The sequence below is a fragment of the Crocuta crocuta genome, unplaced genomic scaffold (assembly GCF_008692635.1).
Source record: "Crocuta crocuta isolate KB4526 unplaced genomic scaffold, BGI_CrCroc_1.0 scaffold340, whole genome shotgun sequence".
Classification (NCBI taxonomy): domain Eukaryota; kingdom Metazoa; phylum Chordata; class Mammalia; order Carnivora; family Hyaenidae; genus Crocuta; species Crocuta crocuta.
In genome coordinates this window covers 2879042-2904813 of record NW_027530642.1, presented here as the reverse complement: position 1 = coordinate 2904813, position 25772 = coordinate 2879042, and the positions used below count along the sequence as shown (strand labels likewise).

At 43.5% G+C, this 25772-nt stretch overlaps 2 protein-coding genes across 2 annotated transcripts in view; both read right to left on the bottom strand.

Annotated features, from left to right (window-relative positions):
- Nucleotides 1–1620: 1620 nt before the first annotated feature.
- RBM22 (RNA binding motif protein 22) lies at nucleotides 1621–15209 on the bottom strand. The gene is made up of 12 exons (XM_077769050.1): nucleotides 15139–15209; nucleotides 11514–11532; nucleotides 11024–11077; nucleotides 10057–10086; nucleotides 9079–9211; nucleotides 7735–7835; nucleotides 7461–7633; nucleotides 6188–6388; nucleotides 4788–4952; nucleotides 3944–4032; nucleotides 3610–3741; nucleotides 1621–2759 (listed from the first exon to the last, which is right to left on the bottom strand). The coding sequence occupies exons 1-12, from the start codon at nucleotides 15207–15209 to the stop codon at nucleotides 2629–2631; spliced, it is 1299 nt and encodes a 432-aa protein (XP_077625176.1). The 3' UTR covers nucleotides 1621–2628.
- A 3506-nt stretch (nucleotides 15210–18715) lies between these two features.
- Nucleotides 18716–25772, bottom strand: part of DCTN4 (dynactin subunit 4) — a 32847-nt gene continuing 25790 nt past the window's right edge. Inside the window, exons 12-13 of the mRNA XM_077769000.1 lie at nucleotides 23512–23609; nucleotides 18716–21303 (exon numbers count right to left, since the gene is read on the bottom strand). Of these exons, the coding sequence (XP_077625126.1) occupies nucleotides 21090–21303; nucleotides 23512–23609 (312 nt within the window). The 3' untranslated portion in view covers nucleotides 18716–21089. The remainder of the gene's footprint in view (nucleotides 21304–23511; nucleotides 23610–25772) is intronic.

Below are 25772 nucleotides of genomic sequence, written 5' to 3'. Positions count from 1 at the left end.
ATATATACATAGCAAGATAGCGCACAAAATTTAGAATCCTCTCCTAAAAAAAGCAAGAATATACAATTGGAGTCATATATTTACATAAATATATGTACAGATATAAATAATCAAACTTGGCATTATTAAAACACTACATGTAATCCACATCTTATTCACAAATTGGCTACAAGTCTTTTACATGTTCAAAAGTAAGCCAAAAACAAAAACAAACCCAGTCTTACCCAAAATGGTGTCAAAATACTTGGAAGTACTCTCATTCACATTTGGTATTACTAGAAATTAAATCAAAATTTTTAAGTTCTTCGAGATCTTTGAAATCTTAAAAAAAAAAAAAAGGCAACCAAGAGGAAGCTCTCTGGAGGGGAAAAAAAATTCTCCAGAGAGAAGCTAATAAAGGGTATTATGGGTTATGTCCATCCCAAAGGTAATATTTTACACAAGTGACATGGAATTGGCTCCAGGAAAAATAGACTTTTGGATAGTTTTTGCTTGCTTCCCTTTAAATGACTTGGCGAGTATGGCAGTGACTTAAAGCTCCCATTTATCAGCCACCACACGGCAGCTCTGTGCCGAGTGCCTTCTGCACATTATCTCGTCTCAGCCTCGCCCCTAACCACAAGTGCTTACAGAAAAGCATTTTCCCAGCATAGAATGGATACAGAGATAAAAATCAAAACACGCTAAAGGCAAAAATTTACGTTTATACAAAACTTGACTCTAACTTCTACTGACCTCAAGGTGAGCTACCGAAGGGATAAAGAACAAAAATCTAGAAATAAGCCTGTGACAACGTTTGGAAAATTGACCCGTTTTAATTTTTTAAAAACAAACAAACAAAAACCCCACAACACAACATCAAATTATTTTTACCATCTACAATTCAGTCATATCCAAACGTTCTAAGGCCAGACAGAGTCCTCTGCCCAGCATCAGGGGGTAAGGAGATGCCGAAGACACAGGAGGGTGAGTGCGACAGGACAGTCCCCGCACGTGGGCCGCAGCCGCCCACGCCCACGCACGCCAGCACGCACACTTCGCAGTTTGNCCCAAAATGGTGTCAAAATACTTGGAAGTACTCTCATTCACATTTGGTATTACTAGAAATTAAATCAAAATTTTTAAGTTCTTCGAGATCTTTGAAATCTTAAAAAAAAAAAAAAGGCAACCAAGAGGAAGCTCTCTGGAGGGGAAAAAAAATTCTCCAGAGAGAAGCTAATAAAGGGTATTATGGGTTATGTCCATCCCAAAGGTAATATTTTACACAAGTGACATGGAATTGGCTCCAGGAAAAATAGACTTTTGGATAGTTTTTGCTTGCTTCCCTTTAAATGACTTGGCGAGTATGGCAGTGACTTAAAGCTCCCATTTATCAGCCACCACACGGCAGCTCTGTGCCGAGTGCCTTCTGCACATTATCTCGTCTCAGCCTCGCCCCTAACCACAAGTGCTTACAGAAAAGCATTTTCCCAGCATAGAATGGATACAGAGATAAAAATCAAAACACGCTAAAGGCAAAAATTTACGTTTATACAAAACTTGACTCTAACTTCTACTGACCTCAAGGTGAGCTACCGAAGGGATAAAGAACAAAAATCTAGAAATAAGCCTGTGACAACGTTTGGAAAATTGACCCGTTTTAATTTTTTAAAAACAAACAAACAAAAACCCCACAACACAACATCAAATTATTTTTACCATCTACAATTCAGTCATATCCAAACGTTCTAAGGCCAGACAGAGTCCTCTGCCCAGCATCAGGGGGGAAGAAGGAGACGCCGAAGACACAGGAGGGTGAGTGCGACAGGACAGTCCCCGCACGTGGGCCGCAGCCGCCCACGCCCACGCACGCCAGCACGCACACTTCGCAGTTTGCTCATGTGTTTGACAGGAAGCTCTTTACAGTCGCTTCATCCCGGACACCAGATTTCTTCAACGACACAGAGCTCCATGAAATTGGTGTTTCCATCCGACTGATAGGACTAAAAAGGCAATTTTTGTTTTCCTCTTGTTTTCGTAGTGCAGAGAAGTGAAGCTATCTGCCAGATGCCATTAGTAATCAACGAGGAGAGGAGAGGAGAGGTAAAGAAGGACCTAGGCGGTGCTTGGTGCTGGCTTCTACTGGTCTCTTTGAGAATGTGACTTCCCAAGTGTTCAATCACACTCATGCCACTACAATGATTAGTACTAATAATCTTTTTTCAGATGATAAAAAGGAAAAGGACCCAATGGACATAAAAATGGTCAAAAAGATTTTACTGAAGGTCAATTCCCCCTGCCCCCCCCAAAAGATACAAAATGAACATACAATTGGGATGGTAACTCCATTAGACATTCCAATTCACCCAGTTGCTTGTTCACCACACAAGTAAGGAGAACAGGCACGGAGTTTTATTAGTGATGTTATAGTAGTAACCAGATGTGTTAATGGCAGCTTATTGGAGGTCCATCAATCCTTGGAATACAGGTAGGAAAGCATGGCTGTCGTTCTCCGACTGCCCACATCTGACCACATTCAGCTACCATGGAAACTACAAAGGAAGGAAAAAATATATTTATTCCAAGATTCATTTACTGGGGTTTCTGAGCGCCCTTTCTTCCATAAAGCCCTGGCGTGGTGATGATGCGCTAGGGACTGCTGTGTTTTCCAGCATGAGCCCCCATCCTCTGAGGGTCCTGAGAAGGATAGTGGATTGGTCCTGGAGCCCTCATGAAAGGAGGGGGTGGTCCCATTGGGTGGAACATGTGTGGCCCAAAACCTGCAGGTGGGAGAGGACAAATGTGTTAGGCTTGCCGTTTCCTTGACAACCTTTCAAACCTGTGAATCTTTCTAAGGTCAAAACCACCTAGTCATAAGTCAAATTGACAAGGGACTTCAGAAAATGTCGGTTCACAGACTTGCTTAGGAATGTCTGCCTATAGTACTTCCTTGGTTTTAGAAACCTTTCCTCTCAGACCAGGTTAAAAGCAAACTCCACAAGACTCAAAGGTATCTGCTAGTATGTCATGTGAGCCTTTGGTGCCTAACACGCCAAGCCTACCAGACAGGATGCAATCAGGATCTGGGAAGTGAGGAAGAAATCAGGCTGGTGCAAGACTCTGTCAATGCCAACCTCAGTGCTTTATAGAAAGGAAGGTGTTCAGAGAACAGGACTTTGTTCAAAGGTAGGAACTCTGCCACGGGAGAACCAGCCTTTTGCGACTTGTCTACACTGTACAGATGGCCATTCACATTTTCTAGAGCAGCGCAACACAAAGTGCTGGTCCTGGAACTGTTTAGTACTGCCCCCGCCACCCCAAGATAAAGTCAAATGTCACTCGAGTCAAACAGGGGACAAACTGATGATAGATCACTATAATCCAGTAACTCCCATTCTGATTATACGTATCCTCAGATCTGTAGAGAACAGGCAACCTTCTCCTCCTTGGCAGGCCAGGAAAAAAAAAAATGAAAGATCAGGGATCTGAACAAATCAGGCTTACTTGCAGACCTCTACAGGGCACTCTCAAAGCATTTAGCCGTGATAATGCAGTGTGAAGACAGGACTCTCACAAGGATTCTTCTGGGCTAAATCAGACCTATTTACTAAGAAGGAAGATGGACGTTACCTGGGGGTGGGGGCGGGGCAATACCAGGGGGCGGCGGCAGGGCTATGTTCACCACGGCTGGAGGACCACTTGGGGGTAGGTTGAAGTAGTTGGCAGAGGCTTCTTCTTCTGCTGCAGGAGGCGGCGGAAGAGCTGGAGAAGAGAAAACAGCCAGCAGTCAAAGAGGAGACAGCCGTGCAACGTTTCTACCTCCTGTAAGCCCTGGGCTCCTGCTCAGGGAAAAGAGTTGCTACAGGAGCCTGAGACCGGCCAGGGTCTCTCCTGACAGAACAGCAGGGCAGCGGAAGCACCTGAAGTTAGCAAGCTACCTGCTAGGCAGAACGTCTGCACTCACCTCCTGGCAGGCCTGGAACGGGCTCTAGCTTGATCCCAGAGTCTGTGGTTCCGTCCTTCTCTTTTTCTTTTCCTCTGGCTGCTTGGGACCTGGGAGACAGACACCCACACAATGTCAGCACTTTGTCCCACTTTCCCTCACCCCTCTGCTTCTCACGCTTCCTAGTCTAGTAGAGGTCCTTTGCTCCTCGCCTCCTCTTCAGCAAATGGTCTTTTCCCCTAAATGCCACAGTGCAGAGGGGATAGAACCAAATGTTTTAAAGCCAGGAAGGCCTGAATTCAAAATCTGCTGGAAATGTTGTAAGGACCGGAAGCAGCGGCCCGCGCGTGTCTGGCGCAGCACTTAATCTGCACACGGGAAGCACCGCGTAAGGGGCGCTGCTGTCAGTGATCTCCTTCCTGGTTCCAAGCTGCAAACATGTTCTCCCTTTGAACCTGCAGGGCATTTCACTGGAGTCTCTCTTATGCAATCATCACTTCCAAACTTCAATTAGCTATTCTTCTCCAGTGGCCAACCAGCCTCTAGAGGGCAGAAACCAGGTCTAATGCATTTGTAAACTCTCAAATCTAAACTTTCATGCCCTGACGTTATACTTGGCCTGTAACAGCTGGTTGCAAAAAACAAGAACCTTCCAAGGGGGAGATTACTACAGCAAAGCTCTGAATACGTTTCCAAAGCAGATCCTCCCAGTGTCCACAGGACTGAAGTGTTAGAGAACGGAGAGTTCTTTTTTCACGGTCCCTACTGATTTAAACCTGTTCACCAAAAACATACTAGTCCCCAGATAATGAAACACTTTCTCGAAAATCTCAACAAAGATATTTTAAAATGGTCTAATTCTCACCTTCCCCATTTCACGTTGAGTCTGCGGCCATTGACAATCAACTTGTTAAAGGACTTCTCTGCAGCCACCTCTGCAGCCTGCCTCGTGGCAAACTGGATGAAGGCGCACTGCTGTCTCTGGACGACAGTGATCGTCCGGATTTCCCCGAACTGGTAGAAGTGATTTCTGAAGGGGCACAGGCAGAGAGACGGAGAGTCAACAACACTCCCAGGAGGCCGCAAGCGATTATTCACTCTTCCACTGACTCACAAGTGGCCCCATGGTTACCAGCCTGGCGACCTACAGGTAATTCCCCCAGCACCCTGCCCTACGTGGCTGCTACTTACTGAGAGAGTATAAGAAAAATTGTGAGTAAATAAAGGTTTACAAACACCTCAGGGACTGTTCCATGAAGGAAAAGGGGCTCCAGCCCCCAGCAGGTTTCGTAGGGACCCTAAACCCTACATAAGGGGCTGGCAAACTATAGCTCCCATGGTACATGACTCAAGAACATTTAAAAAAAATTATTTTTAATGTTTATTTATTTTTGAGAGACAGAGAGAGACAGAGCATGAGTGTTGGAGGGGCAGAGAGAGAAGGAGACACAGAATCCAAAGCCGGCTCCAGGCTCTGAGCTGTCAGTGCAGAGCCCAATGAGGTTCTGTGCAGAGCTCAACTCATAAACCCTGAGATCACGACCTGAGCCAAAGTCGGATGCTTAAGGGACTGAGCCACCCAGGAGCCCCTAAAAAAGTTTTTTAAGGTTGTAAAACAACAACAATGTAACAAAAGGGAGGAGCAGGGAAACGCCTGCCAACCTAGGGACTGTCTGATCTGCCCACTGTAGGGACTGTCTAGCTCACTCAGACCAGGTTTAATGAAGACAGGCTACCAAGGACAGGTCATACGCTTATAGGAGATTCTTTACTATTTTATCTCTTTGGAAGAGGTAATTTCCATCACTATCTGTCTAAATGCCTCATCTAGCCAAGCAAAAGATAAGCCAAGAATAATACAAACACACCAAATACCAATCTCTTTATAAAGCCAACAATTTAAACCATAAGAGTTTTATAACTGCAAAGTTCTCCCTCCTTGACATAATTAATCATACTTGGATATGTGCCACATTTAAAAACTTCTATTTGGCTCTTAGGTCAAATAGAATCTCATGTGATTATTATCACATGCAAGGAAGCATCAGGTAAGCTCTGTGAAGCACTGTTGATGAAAGTTACTACTCCGGCATCAGAAAGGACACTTTTATAAAAACGCTCGTTAGCATGAATAGTTAGCGTAACTATAGAGTGGCTAAGGAAACATGCACTTGGTACAGAATTGTCCTGTTTGCCTGTGTTTTGCCCAAGAAAGTACTGCAGGGCAGTTACAAGCAGAGACCTCATAAAATCTTATTTACGAACCTTAGATCGGTCTCAGTAATGGTATCGCCCAGACCACCGACATACAGCGTGGTGATAGTCTTGTCTTCCGGCGGGTCCAGACGAGGCATTGTGGAAGCCCGCTTTAGAAGCTTGTCTGCCACAGGGTCATTGATACCATAATATCGGTCTTTAATGTTCTGATCAGCAAGGGGGTCGTCTGGATCTGTTGGCTTCTCGTGCCTGTGGTTTAAGAAAGAACAGCACATAAAGGTGAAACGAAGGAGAATTTACAGGTCTTACCCGGTAGTAGCCATGTACACATATCCTGTGATGCCTCCTGAGCGCGAAACCAGGGCCACACCAAAACATGAGTATGGCAACACAGCTAACACCAAAAGGATTTACTGCATCACACAAACATTTATCAGCCTCCTAAAAGCTGTTTAAATGGCCATCTACAGTAGCAGATGGTGGCAGATTTCTTTATAAAGAAATGCTTTGGGCACAATCTGCTTCAAAACAAGAAGGAACCAAAACGTGGTTACCCTTCTCCAGGTCCATGGTTCTTATGTATCTGAAGTCCTGCATTCCACTGACAGTCTCGTTAAGGCTATGGGCAGCCCCAGAAAAAAGTATGGATCATTGTTTTGGTGTGTGGGGTTACCCGATGCCAAATCAAGAACTTCAAATCCAGACACTGGCAGTCTTGACTGAAACATACTCATACACCCGTTAGAAGTCTGGCCTTCATTTGACTTCAACCCTACACTGAGATTTAGGCCAGGACAGTGATGAGTTACTTCTCAGGAGGACACTTTCAGAAGTCAATATCGTATTACATGGCCTAAGAACTTAGTTTCCCAAGGCTTGGTTATGAGTAAACGTCCCGTTACAAATAAAAACAACAATTTAATCAACTTCTAAATTTAACAGCCCTAAGACATGAGATATACCATACTAGTTGCATAAACTTGTCGGTTTTATTAAAATATTTTTAATGTTTATTTTTGAGTGAGAGACAGAGAGAGACAGAGACAGAGAGTAAGTAGGGGAGGGGCAGAGAGAGAGGGAGTCACAGAATCAGAAACAAGCTCCAGGCTCTGAGCTGTCAGCACAGAGCCCGAAGTGGGGCTTGAATCCACGAATCGCAAGATCGTGACGGGAGCCGAAGTTGGATACTTAACCGACTGAACCACCTAGGGACCCCTAAACTTGAAGATTTTAAAGCAGAAATAGTTTAAGCTAGCATCTCCCATTCCTTAGATGACCAATTACCTAAAAGCAAATAATAAAAATGCAATTCAGCTCTTGCCTGTAGGGACACTCCTCTCCTCTCTTACATTCCCCTTTTACCCAGAAGGAGCAAATGTGGGGTCGATTCCTTTTGTAGTAGGGTGTGGTCCGGGCCAGTTTGAGTAGCATGTCACTGGTGGATGTGGCTTTCCCCAACATGCCAACCGGCCGTGTTCCGTCAGAGTTAGAAATCTACAGAAGGATGACAAGTTCAAAAGATAAATCACATAGACTGTATCAATCCACTAGGATTCTACCAAATATAAAGTTACATCAAGAAAGTGGCAGCGAACCTCTCTCTCCATTTTCTGTGTGTAGTACTCTTTGTTGACATCTGACTTTGGCATGTCATCCTTAAAAGACAATCCTGCATCACGAACCTGGATGGGCAGACCTAGTACAAAGGAAAAGAGGAAAAAACCCCAAGACATATTTTAAAACAAACCCACATTGAACATTCACATGGAATACAACATCATTGTTCCCTCCTCCAGCTTTCTAGGTATCAGAGACTTGCTTTATTATTTTGTTTATGTACTTATTTTGAGAGAGAGAGAGAAAGAGAGAGAGAGAAAGAGCAAGCAGGTGGAGGGGTAGAGAGAGGGGAGAGGGAAAAGCCCAACCTGATGTGGGGCTCAATCCCATGAACCATGAGATCCTGACCTGAAGTTAAGAGTCCAACGCTCAACTGAATAAGCCACCCAGGCACCCCCAGAGGCTTTATTTTTATTCAAAATCTTTATCACCATTAGGCCACAACTACCAAAGAGCATTCTATGAAAACTGTTAAAATTCCTAAGCTGTCATGAAACCTGAAATGAAGGTTTTAGAAAATCTTTTAGATGAACAAACTTTGGTTATGGTCAGATCTGACCTGTAATTAATAAAGTATCTAGCTTTTATTTGAACAGGGTTTATTTAAAATAAATGTAAAAAGTGAGTTATTTTTAGGCTGCTCTTCTAGATTCTTTGGATAGTCACAGTCCATAAGAGTCATTATACTCCAGAACCAGAACACTTCTTTTAACAAACATGTAAGTAAATAATATTAAACAATATATGACTGGGACTCTGATTAGCAGCTAACTTTCTTAACATACATAAACTTGTATTTTCCCCTTTATTTTATTAGTAGAAACTCTTGTTGAAAAAGTATTTTTCTCATAAACAAAAAATCACTTGTAGTTAAAAAATCACTCCCAAGTTACTCTTAAAATAGTAGCAGTTACAGCACATCAGTTCCCAAAACACAAAAATCTAAAGCACAATTAACCTACGCTTCTGGTAGGGATTGTGGGAAAGAGCTTTGGATTTTGAAAGAAGCCCAAGGTAAAGAAATTATCTATCACAGGAGGAAGGCCTTTGCCTCACTTTGGCTGCACAGATATACATGAGAGAGGTTTGGGCCAGTCCTGATTAATCCCCAACTTTTCCTGAAGTTCCTCCCCTTGTCTAGAAGGGCTCTAAGATGGCCTTGCATGATTCTCCTCTCCCTAGGAAAAGCAGAGTACAACAGGCGCTCCAAAGTGGGGTCAGAACCAAAGGTGGGGTGAGAAGTAGGAAACAAAAAGATTAGTTTGTTGTCTAGGGAACCTCCATCTGCATCCTTTTAGATCTGTTAGACAGGACAAACATACCATATTCTAGGTCCAAGAGGCAAGTCTGACAGACATTCTTCAATTTACTGCAGGTTTGGCACACTTCAGTCTTCTTGAAACGCATGCGGACCCCGGGGCACCAGCGAAATACGGTGAATGGCCTGGCACAGATCTGGAAAACACAATAAGAGCCACAGTATAAACGGTGCTGATGTGGCTAATCAAGCCAGGAGACTTAGTAAGAATGGGGGATTTAAAGAAAGGATCCTTAGATCTAGGATTTAGAAGAGATCTTAGCAATCAGGTAGTCTAAACACCATCCGATATTTCAATTCTATTTAGAACACCCTTCCCTAGGAGTTAAAAAATTAACATAGTACAGAAATGAAATACTCAAAGGTCAAAAGTCCTCCCCACACTAGAGGTAACCACTATTAACATATGACCCTTAACCTTTTTGGGGGAGGACAGTGGGGAACTCCATATACTCCTTTAAGAAACTTATGACAGCTGTGACCTTCCTTCTCTGCTAAAATCCTCATGTGGGAGCACCTGGGTGGCTCAGTCGGTCAAGAGTCTGACTTTGGCTCAGGTCATGATCTCACTGTTCGTGAGTTCAAGCCCCGTCTCGAGCTCTGTGCTGACCGCTCAGAGCCTGGAACCTGCTTCAGATTCTGTGTCTTCCTCTTTCTCTGCCCCACCCAAGTTTGTGCTCTGTCTCTCAGATATAAATTAACGTTAAAAAAAAATTAAATCCCCACGTACATAGTCAGACAACACTCAACACTCAGTATACTATCTCTGAGGGTTCAATTCACAGACACCAGGTTAAGAACCTTTACACTCAAGGGCTCATTTTCTTACCTCTCACACTAAACAGTTAACAGTCAATGAGTATATAAATGATATATGAAAGTCTGTGAAGCATTGACTTTTACTGGAGAAGCTCAAAGCCCAGCAAATGGAAAAGAAATGGAAAATCAAATCAAATCATTACTCTTTAACAGACATGCTTACTTTGCATTCCTTCCCATACTTTTCTTTGGTCTGAAACAGAAAAAAATAGAAAAGAGCAAGTTACAGAAAGAAAAAAAACTAGATGTCTGCTCCTTCCCTAAATACAACCTAAGAACATGTNTTGTGTGTTGGGGGGGGGGGGGCTGAACCACCTCTTTGGGCAGGGCGGAGGGATGGGACAGAGATATATTCTACCTACCTACTATGACTTATAGCCTCTTAAGAATCTTATAGATCTAACACCGGGTAAATATGTATGTTTCCACTGCCACAACTCTTTGGGTCACTTCTGGCTCCCAAGTTCTCTCTTAAGAACTAAAATTCCTAGTAGTTTCCACAGTCCCCAAATCATGGAGGAGTAGCCATGGCTAGCTCATTTTACAAATTTTCGTCAGAGGTAACTACCATAGGTCTCTCCTGTGCAGATAGTCTGTATACAGTCAATAAATATCTCTGAGATCACAACACAGCCTCATTCTAATGATTAAATGTTAGCTGCTGGTGATTTTACCCTTATTTATAAGCATGAGGGTACTTCCACTAAGGAGACTACAAGGTGCAGAGGCCAAAAGGCCTTGGATTAGGAACCAGGGCATCGAGTTTCTAGTCCAGGTTCTTTTCCTTCCTTGCTAAGGTCCCTGGAGTCAGCCTATCTGAATTTAAATCCAAGCTCTGCTCCTTACTTGCATATTGAAAAGACATAAACTGTCTGCTTGGTTAATACACGTCACTCTTAGGTAACTGCTCAACAAATATTAGCTGTTATTATGACTCCTGCATCTCAGGAAAGCCGCTGTGTTCCAAAGACAGAATAAGCATGACAGTCCTTTGCAAATCGTCCTGTTTTGGGTTAGTAAAGGAGCATCATTACTTCGTCCTGGCTAAGAGAAGCATTTCATGGACAGCATGCAAGTAACACAACAATGACAGAACCTGAATAACTCCCGTTTCACACGCGATTACTCACCATTCGAATATATGGGTTTTCTCCAAGACACGTCTGGCACAGAATGGGGAAGTCCTGGTGAAAGTGGGGAATCCGGTTGAGAGCTGGGCTCGGAAGACCCTGCCATCTCAGCCACGCTCGTGGGGACAGGGGGGAGGCGAGGAGCTGGGGTTGGGGACAGGGTAGGGCAAGAACCCGAGGTTCGGCACGGGCCGGGTCGCGGGAGGAGGCGCTGTCTGCACTTCCGGCAAGCAGCGGGAAAAAAAAGACCAGCTCGAAATGAGAGGAGAGGGCAGGGGTAGGAAGGGGGCCGGTCCCGGACCCCGGCAAAGCCCCCTCCCTCCAAGCCCGGAGGAGGGCCGCCCTCCAGCCTCCCGCTTTGGCCGAGCTAGGCCGCAGCGCTGGCTCCTTCCCGGAATTCCTTCGGCCGATCCACAGCCACGGCTCTGCCCGGCCCAAGGACGCCCGGCTTCGCCGCCTCTCTTCGACCTCCTCCGACAGGCACACTCACCGCATCCTCCCAGTTCTGCCTGTNGCCTTGTGCGTCATGACGTCACCGGGAATTTCTTCGCTGAGCAATTGGGAGTGCGGGTGTCTTGTACCCTGGTCTTTTCTTTGAGTTGGTACGTGCTTGGAAAGAAGAGCCACAGTACAATAGACTTATTTTAAAATTGAGCGAAAGAATTGAGGAACCAGTAAGGAATGAGGGGATGGGATTAAAACAGCGTTAGTTCCCGTGGAGCGCTTACTGTGCCAAACGCTGGGCGAACGTCTTGACGTGCTAGTGTCTTAATTCTCACAATAAACTTTTTGTAAAGTTGCCGGCTTTAACAAGCAAAAACACAGAACATCTAGTTAAAGTTGAATTTCAGATAAACAACAGACCATATTTTGGTATAAATACGTCCCAAATATATTTATGCTATAATAACGACTTGTTTATCTTAAAAGTCAAATTTAGCTGGATGTCCTTTATCTGGCAAACCACTACCCTCCAGGCAGGTGTGATTGTCCCTGTTTTTTAGAAAAGCAGACTGAGGTTTAGAGCCAGTAAGTAACTTGCTTCTTCTGGTCGTGTAGCTAATAAATGGTAAAGCCACAAATCCAAAGACAATAGTTCTGTTTTCCCGCTTGAAATTAAAAGGGTCTTAGGATCAACACATGCATAGTTACATTGTTTTTCTTTTCTTTTAATTATTTTTTAATGTTTTATTTATTTCTGAGAGAGAGAACATGAGCAGCGGAGGGTCAGAGAGAGAGAGACACAGAATCCGAAACAGGCTCCAGGCTCTGAGCTGTCAGCACAGAGCCCACGAGGTGCTCGAACCCACGAACCGCGAAATCATGACCTGAGCCAAAGCCAGACGCTTAACCGACTGAGCCACCCAGACGCCCCATTTACATCGTTTTTCGAACACCTCACGACTGCACTGCTAGTATTTTAGGAATTCAATCATTCTGTACGCTATCATAATTTTTTAACATATCTTATCATTAAACTTCCTATCGTGTTTGTTTAAGCCAGCACAGTTTTTTTTAAAAAACATGTTTATTTATTTCTAGGAGAGAGAGAGAGAGAGACAGCGTGAGCAGGGAAGGGTCAGAGAGAGAGGGAGATACAGACTCTGAAATAGGCTCCAGGCTCTGAGCTGGCAGTCAGCACAGAGCCCGACGCGGGGCTCGAAACCACGAACCGCGAGATCATGACCTAAGCGAAAGTTGGACACTTAACCGACTAAGCCACCCAGGCGCCCCTAAGCCAGCACAGTTTTTTTAAAAAACTCGGTTGAACTTATGTACAATAAAAGTTGACCTTTTAGTTGTATAGTTATGAATTTTTACATATATTCACTACAAATTTAGTTCCATCACCCCAAAAGGTTTCCTTGTGACCGAGTAAATTCTCTTCCCACATACAGTCCTGACAACCACTGATGTGTTCTGTTCCTATAGTTTTGCTCTTTCCAGAAAATCGTAAGTGGAGTCCTATATAGCCTTTTGGTTCTGATTTCTTTTTTCTTCCAATATTGTATTTGAAATTCATCCATACTGTTACATGTATCAGCAATTTGTTCTTTTTGTTGCTGAGGTTCTTGGATGTACCAGGAGGGCTAAAAAATATTCATATACTAGTTGATGGTCATTTGAGTTGTTCCAGATTTCAGTGAATATAAATAAAGCCATTATAAACATTCACGTACATGCTGTTGCATGGACATAGGTTTTCACTTGTAAGTACCAATGAGTGGGATCATATGGTAAGTATATATTTTCCTGTAAGACAGTGCTTGGATTTAGCCGAGCTTCTTTAATCTATGGTTTGTTATCTTTTTTTTTTTTTTAAGATGTGAAAAAATTTTTTTGACGTAAACTCTATGCCCAGCATGGGGCTCGAACCCACAACCCAGAGATCAAGAGCCGCGTGCTGTTAACAACTGAACCAGCCAGGGGCCCCTATGGTTTGTTATCTTTTGCTCTGTTTCCAAATCCTTAGCCATTATTTCTTTATGTTTCTGCCTCGTTTCTTCTCCATCTGGGACTCCAGTTACACGTATCAGATCATGTGACATTGTCCCATAGCTGTTGAATACTGTAGTGTTGTTTTCCCCTCTTTTGGGGAGGAGGGGCTTCAATTTGGATAATTCCTGTTGACCTCTCTCCAAGCTTCCTGATTATTTCCCTCAGCTATGACAATTCTACTGATGAGCCCATAAAAGATATTCTTCATCTCTGATCCTTTTTTTTTTTATGTTTTATTTATTTCTAGGAGAGAGAGAGACAGCGTGAGCAGGGGAGGGTCAGAGAGAGAGGGAGTCACAGACTGAAACAGGCTCCAGGCTTCGAGCTGGCAGTCAGCACAGAGCCTGACGCAGGGCTCGAACCCATGAACCACGAGATCATGACCTAAGTCAAAGTCGGACGCTCAACCGACTAAGCCACCCAGGCGCCCCTGATCTGTTTTTTTTTTTTTAATTTCAATTTGTCTCTTTCTTGTAGTTTCCACCTCTCTGCTGAAGTATGTTCATACATATTATCTATATTTTGAACTAGATTTTTCAACATGTCAGTTTGAGTCTGTGATCGCTCCAACATCTGGGTCATATCTATATATAGTCTTACTGTTTTGTCTGTGAAAAATGAGTTGTTTTTTCTTGCTTCTTTGTGTAACTCCGTTGTTTTTTTTAAACTGAATGCCAGTCATTGCTTATGTAACAGTAGACTGAGGTAGATAGTATTAATGCTTGGAAGTGGGCAGATCTGTCAGGCCGTGGGGGGTGGTTGGGGGGGGTTGGTCAATCCAGTCAGAAATTGAACTGGGTTTAGGTTTTGTTGTTGCTATGGTTGCTTGTGTGCGGTACAGATTTCATATCCTCCAGCACTACTTTGTGCTTTAGGATGGGGTCGAAGAACTTTTCTCCAGTGTTCATATTTTATCTTTAGCTTTCAGCTGTCCTGCACGCCTGAACCGTAGCGGTCTCTATGGCCTTGCCTTTCCCCCAGCAGCTGTTGTTACCGACCTTGCTAGGCAGTAGTTGGGGATGTGTTGGCGGTTCTTTGTTCCAGTTCAACTTCCGTCTTTAGTGGGTCCTTTGTGTTCAGGCCTTGGGAATGGGTTTTTTTTCCCCTCAACATTCCTGCCCTTACTGTCTGTGACAGCCAAACTGTGACTTGTATCTCTAGCCGGCCTTGTCGGGGAGAGTTTCCTGCCCTTCCTGCAGTGGTAGAATTTTACTGGTATTGGTTGGTATAGACTTCTGGGGCTCAGGACTGAATCTTGTCCTCTGCCCCCAAGAGTAGAGGTTTGTTTCTTACCATGTCCCAGCAGCAATGGGTGTTTACCTGTGCCCTGGGGAGACAAGATTTTCTGTTCCTCTCCCAGGGGTCTCTTTGCTCCTTACGAGAAAGGGGCCTGGACAGGAGGAGGCAGGCGCTCAGGCCTTTCCTACCTGAGCAGATGTCTCCAGCACCCTCCCCTCCCTATGGGTCTTTCTCATGAATACCTGGTGGAGATTTTGGAAAGAGCTTGTGTCCAAGCTCCCTTAGTGTCTTAGGTTCCCAGGGATTTTATACTGTCATGTTAGCCCAAATATGACCTTTTAAACAATTCTTTAAGATTTTTGCAGATTTCCTCTTACCTGCTTATAATGGTGGTCAACGCTTCTTCCTCCCATGCTGTGCTACAGGTGAGCCAGTCTACATGTCTCATCTCTACTTGGAGGGGTCTGTCCCCCCTTGAAATGCAAGCTATTTGGCTCCTCTGTCACATCAGCTCTCGGATAGAGCCAGTAAAATTTATAATTTTATCATTTATCGACCTTTTCTTTTTGAGTGGGGGGTGACACCCTTTCCAGATACCCATATCATAGGCAGAAGTAGAACTCCTGAGTGATTTCATTTTGAAATATAGGTTTTTCTAAAATTTTTTAACTTTATTTATTTCTGAGAGAGAGAGAGAGACAGTGAGAGACAGTGTGAGAAGGGGAGGGTCAGAGAAAGAGGGAGATACAGAATCTGAAACAAGATCCAGGCTCTGAGCTAGCTGTCAGCACAGAGCCCTACGCGGGGCTCAAATCCACGAACCGTGAGATCATGTCCTGAGCAGAAGTCGGACACTTAACTGACTGAGTCACCCAGGCGCCCCTGAAATATAGTTTTTTGAGGAAACTTTTTATCACTTCTATAAATGGAAAATTAGTATCACATATTTAGATGTTACCTTAAAAACAAATACAATGAAAATGAAACAGTCTTTTCTTAGTAAGTAGTTACTGTTGTCTGCCAAAGGCTCTGAACTAGAAGTGTAGATTTTAAAAAAGAGGAAGTGTTAGATGTTACAAACACGAGTATTGATGCTTTTTTCCTTGATTTAACCAGAAGGTTAGGGATAAAAACACGAGAAAAATATTTTGTCGCTGGTTGATTCCTATTGTTTAATGTTACTTTTTAAAAAATATTTATTTATTGAGAGAGAGAAAGAGAGAGAGCCCACACAAGTGGGGGACAAGCAGAAAAAGGGAGACAGAGGATCCCAAGCAGGCTCCTGTCAGTGCAGAGCTCAATGTGGGGCTTGAACTCACAAACTGTGAGATCATGACCTGAGCCAAAACCAAGAGTTGGATGCTTAACCGACTGAGCCACCCAGGTGCACATAATGTTGTTCTTTTTTAAAAAATGTTTATTTATATTGAGAGAGAAAGGAGAGGAATAGAAGGAGAGGGAGAGACTTATAAGCAGGCTCCACACTGTTAGCGCAGAGCTCAGCACGGGGCTTGATCCCATGAACCATTAGATCATGACCTGAGCCAAGAACAAGAGTCAGATGCTTAACCAGCTGATCCACCCAGGCGCGCTTAATGTTACTTTTATTTAATACCTAAAGTCATTATCTTGTGTGGGTGTCTCACACTGTAAAATATATTTTGCTATAGATGTCCCTGAACACCAGAGAATGAAGACAAAGTATAGCAATTGGACAAGCAACTCAGCTCTAAGTGTTTTTTAAGTTTGATGAAATAAAAGAAAAACAGATGAGAAGGGTGCCTAAATTTGGCTCTGAAGAAGTCTGCAATCCAGTAACTGAGCTACGCACATACAAATCCCCATAAAGAAGGAAGACATAAATGCCCTGTGGAGATACAGTGCTCTGGATCAAGGTCACAGTAGATGAGGGAAGGGAGAGATGGGAGAGCAGGGAAGTAATCCTGAAGAAGGCACAGAGAGAAGGAAGAGTATTCTAGGTAAAGAAAACGCCAGAACAAGAATGTTCAAGGCAAGCACAATATTTGGCTTATGACAAAAAAGAGGCATAGGCATATTAAAAAAACAAACCCTAAAAGATCAACAGCTACATACATAAGGAAAAGGATAACATTAATATATTCAACTAATTAAGGTGCCTACTGTTTGTCAGGTATTGTAGGCTCTGCAGATACAGCAATTAAAAAAAGAAAAAGACAAAATCCCTTCATTACAGAGCTTATGTTCTAGTGTCATGTGTCAGACAATAAAGTATATATTACGCTGGTGTTTAGTGCTGTGGAACAAAAAAAGCAAGCAAGCAGCCAAGGAGATAGGGAATGTGCTTAGGGAGGGCAATTCCTCCACCATTAAACAGGCTGGTCAGGGAAAGCCTCACTAAGAAGGAAATATTTGAGCAAAGGCCTGATTGTGAGGACGGTGTAAGTTATATAGGTATCTGGGAGAACAGCTTTCCAGGCAGATGGAACAGCCAATGCAGAGGTCCTGAGGAGACCCCTGCCTGGGTGACTCAGGAACAGCAGCAACTGGTTGGGTGGAGGGAGCGTGGGGAAGTGACAGATGAATTCAGGGAGGTAGTGACGGGGTTTCACATCACGTAGGACCTCATAGGCCATTGTAAGAAGTTTGTACTTTTGTCAAAAGCCTGAGTGTGAAGTGGAAGAATGCCTTATTCACTGGCAGCTGTGTTGAACATGGACTGATGGGCGGGGCCAGGGGCCAGGGTGGTCTCGAGACCAGTTTAGATGCTACTGCAACACCCTAGGATCCTATAGAGCCTCTGGTGATTTGGCCCAGGAGGGTGATGTTGGAGAGGGTGTCCCGGTTTGAAGACAGAGCTGGTAGGATTTGCTGACTTACTGCCAATGGCATGGAAAGAGTCAAGGTTGATGCTGAGGTTTTTGCTGTGGGCAACTGAAAGGATACGGTTGGTGTTTAGTTAGAGGCGAATGCGGGAGAGGCAGATGCGCTGAGACAATCCGCTGTGATTTTGAACTTCCAGAGACTATTCTAGAGTTGGTATGTAAATGTAATAGATAGTTTGAAGGTGGTGAGATCACTAAGAGCGAGTGGAGAAAAGCGTAAGTAACGAGACCTGGCACACTCCCAGTCTGGGATGACGGGAAAGGGCTAGCAAAGGATATGGGAGAAAAGTTGCCGATCAGGTGGAAGCAAAACCAGGAGCTCTGTGTTCTGGAAACCAAGAGAAAACAGTTTTTCAGGAAGGGAGAGCTCAGCTGTGAGATGCTGGTGAAAGATTGGGTAGATGAGTTTGGAGAATTAGCCGTGCATTCAACAGTGTGGATTGGTGGAGAACTTGGCAAGGGCGGTTCTGGTGACGCGCCGTGGTGGCAGCCTCGGCACACCGGGTTCGGGAGGGGGTACAGGAGGAGACGAACTGAAAGTGTTTGAAGGAGTTCTGCTGAAAAGGGAGAGAGGTGGGGTGGCAGCGGAACAGGGGCGTGAGGTCTGGCCCTAAGCCGAGCGGGGTCCCGGCATGTGCGTGGCAAGGATGCAGGAGAGTGGAGGGCGTACTGCTGAAGGGGCGCCTGGGGCCGGCTGTAGACAGGGGCGCCAACGGGCCACCCACAGTACTGGGGGGAAGGCAGGGCTCCAGGAGTCCCGGTGAAGGTGGAGTGGCAGCCACCTACTGGGGACGGGCCATTCCGGGCATCTCAAAGTAACCTTCGGGAGCTCTGATGCAGGGTAAGAGCTGACTGAGCATGACATTTATATAATGGTCCTGAGAAGATGTCGATAAGGGGCTCAGGCAACATCTCCCTGTGTGTTACGGTGAACGGACTCACACAGGGTTTAGCTTCGTTCGCTGAGAGAAATGGAAGAGGGAGCGTGGCCCACCACCTCTCAGACTAACTCTCTTCACTCCAAGCCGGTCTTCGGACTCAGAGCCAGGCTATTCCAATCCGCCCTCGTGAAAGCAAACAGAAGACATGCTCAAGCTTTGTCCGCTTTATTTCACTATATTAAGTTAAGCTATAAGGCAAAACAGGAACCTGTGATTCACGAGGATCAAGGAGTGCCTCTCATCCCCAAAAGGGACCAAAAAGGATGTTTCTTCACAAATATGCATGACATTTATTTAGCTCATTACACCTATAAGCGCTTTGAACAAAAGAAACCTTTGGTGGGCTAATCAAACCACAGATCCAAATTAACCTAACCTTAAGTTTCCAAAACTGTAGTTTCTGGTGCCGATGCCCTCTTCCTCGCCTGCAGTGGTGCACACCGCCTACACACTGACAGCACTGCACCCGACCTAATATAAAAAGTAACAAATGAAATTCCCAATCACCAGCTGCAGGTGTTGAACAGTTTCTACTAACACACAGAAGACTGGCTTGCACTGAAAACTATCTTGAGGAAACATTAACACAATGGCTGTTATTCACCATGTTAATTTGACTTCTAAAGGAAAAAAAAATCTGTGATCGTAAGTATTTTTGTGTTTCTGTGTCACCTGGGGGTGATGAGACCCATTACTTCAACACTGTCACGTTTGGGAATGAACACTAGCTACATGCCGTAAACGCACAATATACAACTGTGTACAATCTGCAGACGTGTAAACGCAGGAAGCCATTCTCTGCTCTGGTGTCCAGGTTGTGCACCGGCAAATATGGGGCAGTGGCGTCAGAGCAGGCTCTAGCAGGTAGTGAAATAAAAATTACTTTGACACTCTTGGGGTCACAAAAAATTAAACTATTATCTACAGTCTGCAAATCTGTCATTATACACCCCCCTGCCCCACCTCCTAAGAGGCTACACCTTACTTACTATTGTCATAATATTAGAGATATGTGTATTTTTTTCTTATACAGCAGCATATATATTACTCTGGGGGATACTGTTTCATAAGGTCAGCTTGAGCTTTAGAGTACAATTTAGTGTCTTTCAGAGGCTTCCTAAGTGTTTTTATCTTCCAGAGGGAGCTAATAAGTTACTATGTCCTGTCTATGTTCTAGATTACTATCTAAATTTTTTTTTAACTAAAGGCTTGAACTTAAAAACAAAACGAGGATAAACAGGAAATTTCTCTTTTCCCCAAAAATGTGTTGGCCACTTGCTAACAATACATTTACAGAAAATGTGGTGCAGCTGGTGGTCTACTTGGTCAAGTCTCGTTTCAGAAAACAGCACAGGAATCAAGGTGAGCAGCCCAACTCCAGGACACCAGGAGGAAACCGCACGTGTGCTGTCGGGCAAGTGTCCTGGGGCGCTAGCTGGACTCATGGTTTACAGTCAAAGTGGTCTTATTTGATACACCATATGATAAAGTCTTAAACTCAGCAAGGGGAGAGGCTCCTTATCTTAATATCCAGTTTGGGATTCAAGAGATTTTAATCATTATGTTAGCCTTCAAATCAGTGGAAAGAACATTAGTTTTGGATCATGCTAAAAATCTGCATTCCAGAAGTGAACTTGTCCACCAAGTTTTCTTTGGGCTCTTTCCAGGTGCCAAATATTCAAAACAACTTACTGGGTTAAAGAGGCAGGGCAGAGAGGAGGGGAAGGGCTGCCTCCCAACAACAGCGCTAACCCCTGGATACTGTGGCAACATTTAAAATGAATGGAATCTGCCACCCCTTGACATGACATGTGATTGCTTGCTTCTCCAATTCTTCATAAAAGGAAAAGTTCCCTGTTCTAACAAGAAAGAAACTTTAAGAGGAACCGATAAGTAAACATCCTGTATTCACTCAGAAGAGGGCAAATCAGAGTGCCTTGAGAATCTCATGGGTTTCTTCAAACACCACAAAACTAGACAATGTCACAATTCTATTTTTCGGTCAAATGGAAACCTAAGCAAGATGGGAGCCATGGCGACAAGTGAAGAGATATGTTCAGAGTGCTAGCTCATAGCGAACTGGGATGCAGACAGCAGACCAATGCTGGATCATTAACAGCAGATCTACCTTTCGGTTGTCATTGAAGTTTCATCTGGGAGACTGATCCCTTGTGAGATCGGACTGGGAGATAGTAAGGTCAGAGTTTCTCAGGTGGTGAATCTAACGCCACTCCAAAGAAGAGCAACCCCCATTCTTGGGAGGGAACTATGCTGCTGTTTTTCGACGTGCAGGGTTCAGGTAGGGAGACAGGGTCCCTGGCATTAGCAGAAGTGAGCGCGAGAGGAACAGGAGTTACCCTGTGTCCCCAGTGCTTGGCCTGTGCCCCCACCTTCCTAGGACTAGGATTCAGTAGTGCACGGGTACATCATGACGAACAAGGCTTAACGAAGCAGTGGCTTCCACATTTTAGCGTGGGGTCGTGGTGGTACTGTCCTCTGGGATCACCCCACCAGTGGCACCTTTTAAGGAAGAAGTGGGCCCAAGCTGAGTTCCACATGCTGGGTGAGCCAGATGACTTCTGTGCCCTGGTCACTTTCTTCGATGGGGCGGATGGGGGCTGCCAGGTTTTTAAAATCATGCTTCATCTTAAAGCACACGGTCACTTCGCCCTCCTCACGTTGTGGGGTCACTTTGATGAAAATACCCACTTTGTTGGCCTTTCTGAAGGCTATAATGCTATGAAAAAAAAATAAGTACAGTATTAGTCAGCCAAGCCACTAAGACTTACATTTTATCTGATGACAAGTTATGACCACCATTTCGTTTATTAGCAATGAAGAGTTTTTTCAGCAAAACGTCAATCTATCTTTTCAATATTATAAAAGTAAAAATCAAATGGGAAAAAGTAAGTTTTCTCTCATTTTCCCCTTCAGCACACAGAGAAAATCTACAAACACTTTGGTTGTTAACCTATCAGATATTTTTCTATAAGCTTACACTTTCCTGCTTTTTACACCAACACAAACGGGGCACACTACTCTGTTAACTTGGGTTTTCCTCTCAGCATATCACAAACCCCTTTCCATACCGGTAGGTAGAGATCTTCTCCATTCTACTTAATAGCTGCATAGTATTCTCTTATAGCGTTACCTTAATTAACATATACTGATGTTATTGCCAATTTTCTTCTGTTACGAACAATGGTGCTATGACTTTCCCTTCACATTTATCTTTGTGTGCGTGTGGCAGTATTTCTATAGGACATAGACTGATACTCAGAGCTAGAATGGAATTTCTGGAACCCCATAAATTAGTGTGTTTTTGTAAATAAGCTATGTAAATCAGAAATTTTTAGCATAGAGAAATAATCTCTTTAGTTGAGGTTTCCATTTTGATCTTCTGTGACATGCACTTGAAGTTTGTAATTTAACAACTCAGCTTCAAACAAAAAGCTAAAGGGCAATGAAACAGAATTTGATCTACTATCAAATAATACTCTAAGAAAACTTATTGGATTTAAACATTTACATATTTACATAATATTATATAGTGTTAATTTCCAAATACCTGAAAGTTCTAAAAGTGCAATGTGAATACAATTCAATTTTTTATTAAATCTGCCATGTAACCTGACTAGAATTTGATATTTCAGATGATCTTTTCAGAAACTGACCTTGGTTTAACAAATTTCTCTTACCTAGTTAATGTCATTTAAGGACCCACATAAAGCAAGAATTACTAGAGTGAATTTGGATTGTACTAACTCAATTGTACTAACACTTTGTACTGTAGTAAATAACTGAACTCTTGATTTGTATCGGAGTCATTAAAAAAAACTCAGTTAAAAATAGTAAAAAGGAAAAAATTAGTGTCTTTCTAGCCTGATTTCACAGGCAACGGCTGATATCTGGGAAGCTTTTAAAAAACAAATCAGATTTCTGGTGCCCCCCCTAGCCCTGCAGAGCCCCCCAGAGAGTATCTGGGTCAGGGGTGGGACTCTACACAATCAAACGAAACACAACACAGTCCTGGTGCTTTCTAAGGTTCACTCAAGTCAGCTAACCACCGTACTAATCTCATCTTTGCCCACCCCCATCCCGTGTTTTCTTTTTTCTAACATCTTACTGAGGGAGCTTTGGATCGTTCTGTTAAAAAAGCTTACATGTTCCTTGTGCCAGTATATTTAGTTATTTTTCAGCTCCGAGCCCACCTTCTGCATCCTGCTCTGTGACACGGGATTCTGCTGTCCATGTTTCTGCTTTGTAGGCTGGCTCCCTAACAGGGAGCCTAGGAGGGCTCTAAACGACACTACAAGTCTTAAGGGGGAAGGGGCTTACTCCTGCCTATGAGCTTCCTGTTTGTGCGTGGTTCCTGTGGGCATCATTCCAGCAACGATTCCCTCAGGAAGGAGCAGTTTCCGGCTGCAGTTTTAGACTGGAACCTGAATGATGTACTTCTCATCCAGGGAAAGGTCTGGTTGTTACTGCTCAGTTATTACGTTTAAGAGAGTAAAATCTATGGTCAAAGGGCAGGGGATGAGTGTTAAGTGGACAAATCCAATGATAAAACTATAGGGAGAGAATACTGGATCCTGTCCACACTATTAAAAATCATGCACTTGAAAATTTTTATTAACAGGGACAAGTATATTTAAATGGAAAAAAAGGTTAAAACACAGCTTACAAAAATGATCCCAATGATGGAAGAAATCTATGGAAGGACAAAGACCAAAATGTTAATGGTGCTTTTCTCTGGTAGAAGGATTTTATTTTCTTCTTCATGACTGTATATATATTCGACAAATTTCTATAGTAATTATTTTTATCACAGGAAAAAAGTATCTTAAAAAATCAGGACACAAGAAAACCGGGATGTGTAAGTGGGGCTCCCGCATTAGCCAGCTGTGGTGTGGGGGGCGGGGGGCGTCACTAAGCGATCACTCACTCAGGATCATCCTGGAAGTCCTGGGGCTCTGCCAGCTCGTCATACTCGGCTGCCGCATCCTTGCCAGCTAAGACGAGCGCTTTGGGAGGCACCGCCACCTGCAGATTGAAACAGACATTCTCCTCAGAACAGGCCAGTGAGCTGCAGGACATTCATTCGACAAAATACAACATAGCATTACACTGACCTAAACATACAGAAGCTTCAAGTTTCAAGAAATATACAACATTACTTCACTGTTTATACGGAGTTTTGAAAACATACTGTTTATATGGAGTTTGAAAATACACTGTTTAGGAATGAAGCTGTTTCTAGTAAAAGTACAAAAACAAAGAACAGTTGAGCATTCTTCAGATTCAGCCTTATGCTGTAACTAGGCCTCAACTTTGCTAAGTCAGAGGTTAGCAGATAACAATGTCAACCATATTTGCAATTATGGATAGAAATGAGTCTGGGGAGGTATAAAGAGAGACAGCAAATCTACAAGCTGGGTGTACACATCACGTACTTCTTTCTCACAGGTTATTACTATCACTAAAAAAAAAACAAAAACAAGTTGCAACAATGTGGATGGAACTGGAGTGCATTCTGCTAAGTGAAATAAGTCAGAGAAAAACAAGTATCATATGATTTCACTCAAAAGTGAAATTTAAGAAACACAGCAGATTAACATGGGGGAAGGGAAGGAAAAATAAGATAAAAACAGAGGAGACGAACCATAAGAGACTCCTAAATACAGAGAACAAACTGAAGGTTGCTGGAGGGGAGGTAGGGGGATGGGCTAGATGGGTGATGGGCATTAAGGAGGGCACTTGGTGGGATGAGCACTGGGTATTGTATGTAAGTGATGAATCACTGGGTTTCACCCATGAAACCAATACTACACTGTATGTTAACTTACTTGAATTTAAATAAATAAATTTTTAAAAACCATAAACTTTTAAAAAGAGTAGGGACAAATGAATGTCCTCTCTCTTTGAAAATAATATGCTAGTAAGTGAAATCATTAAAAAGCAGAATGAAAGGGGTGCCTGGGTAGCTCAAATGGTTAAGCTTCTGACTTCGGCTCAGGTCATGATCTCACGATTCATGGGTTCATGTGGTGGGTTCTGTGCTGACGCCAGCACTGGGCTCTGTGCTCAGAGCTCAGAGCCCAGAGTCTGCTTCGGATTCTGTGTTGCCCTCTCTCTTTGCCCCTCCCCTGCTTGCGTTCTCTCTCAAAAATAAACACTAAAAAAAAAAAAAAAAAAATTAAAGGGTGTCTGGGTAGCTCAGTCAGTTAAGTGCCCAACTTCAGCTCAGGTCATGCACAGCTTGTGAGTTCAAGCCCCATATCAGGCTCTGTGCTGACAGCTCAGAGCCTGGAGCTTACTTTGGATTCTGTGCCTCCCTCTTTGTCTGCCCCTGCCCTGCTCAAGCTCTATCTATCTCAAAAATTTTAAAAAAACAAAAACAAAAACCCACACACATAAAATTTTTTTAAAAACGGGATCAAGAAATTTTCTAATAAGTATATTTTGAATAACAGCTAACCAAATATATAGGCATCATTTCTATCAATTTCTGTTACGAGTATCATTGCTGAATTGTGAGTCAGTAATAGACTGCCCACTGAGTAAAGGTTTTGATGTAAAATTTTAAGTACTAGATGAATTGCTAAGTAGCAAAACAAAGAAAGGCCACATTTTATTCGTTTGACTAACATTTACGGAAAGTCAAAATCAGCTGTTTTAGTATTTAGTTAGTGTTGTGTATACTGTGTGTAAGCTGAGGGCCTCTAGAGGAGGCACACCATCTTTTAAAAGCACAGGTTATTTCCCATCAGTCTTGAAGACTGAGTGTGCGTTAGACTGAGAGAGAGGTGTGGGCATGAACGTAGGGGAATGGCACCCTAGGTAAAAAGAACAGTATATACAATTCTCCAGCATGAAAGTTCATAACAGGAAGGTCATCCTGGAAGAAGAGACAGAGGGAAGGCCATTAAGCAGCTCTTCTGCTATGCCAAGGAATCTGGATTTCTTTCCCAAGTTGGAGGGAGCATGCCACGATCAGTTAGATTTTAGAAAGATCACTTTGGTGGTAAGACAGAAGATGGGCTAGAATGGAAATAGGGGTGGACTCAAAACAGGTGAGGGAGGAGGTTACTGTCATAGTGCACATAAGAAACGAAGTGACCTTCAAAGAGAGCAACGGGAGGGTGACTGTGCATAAAGTAAAAAAACCTCAGGAGGTAAAATCAAAAGAACTTGATGACAACTTGG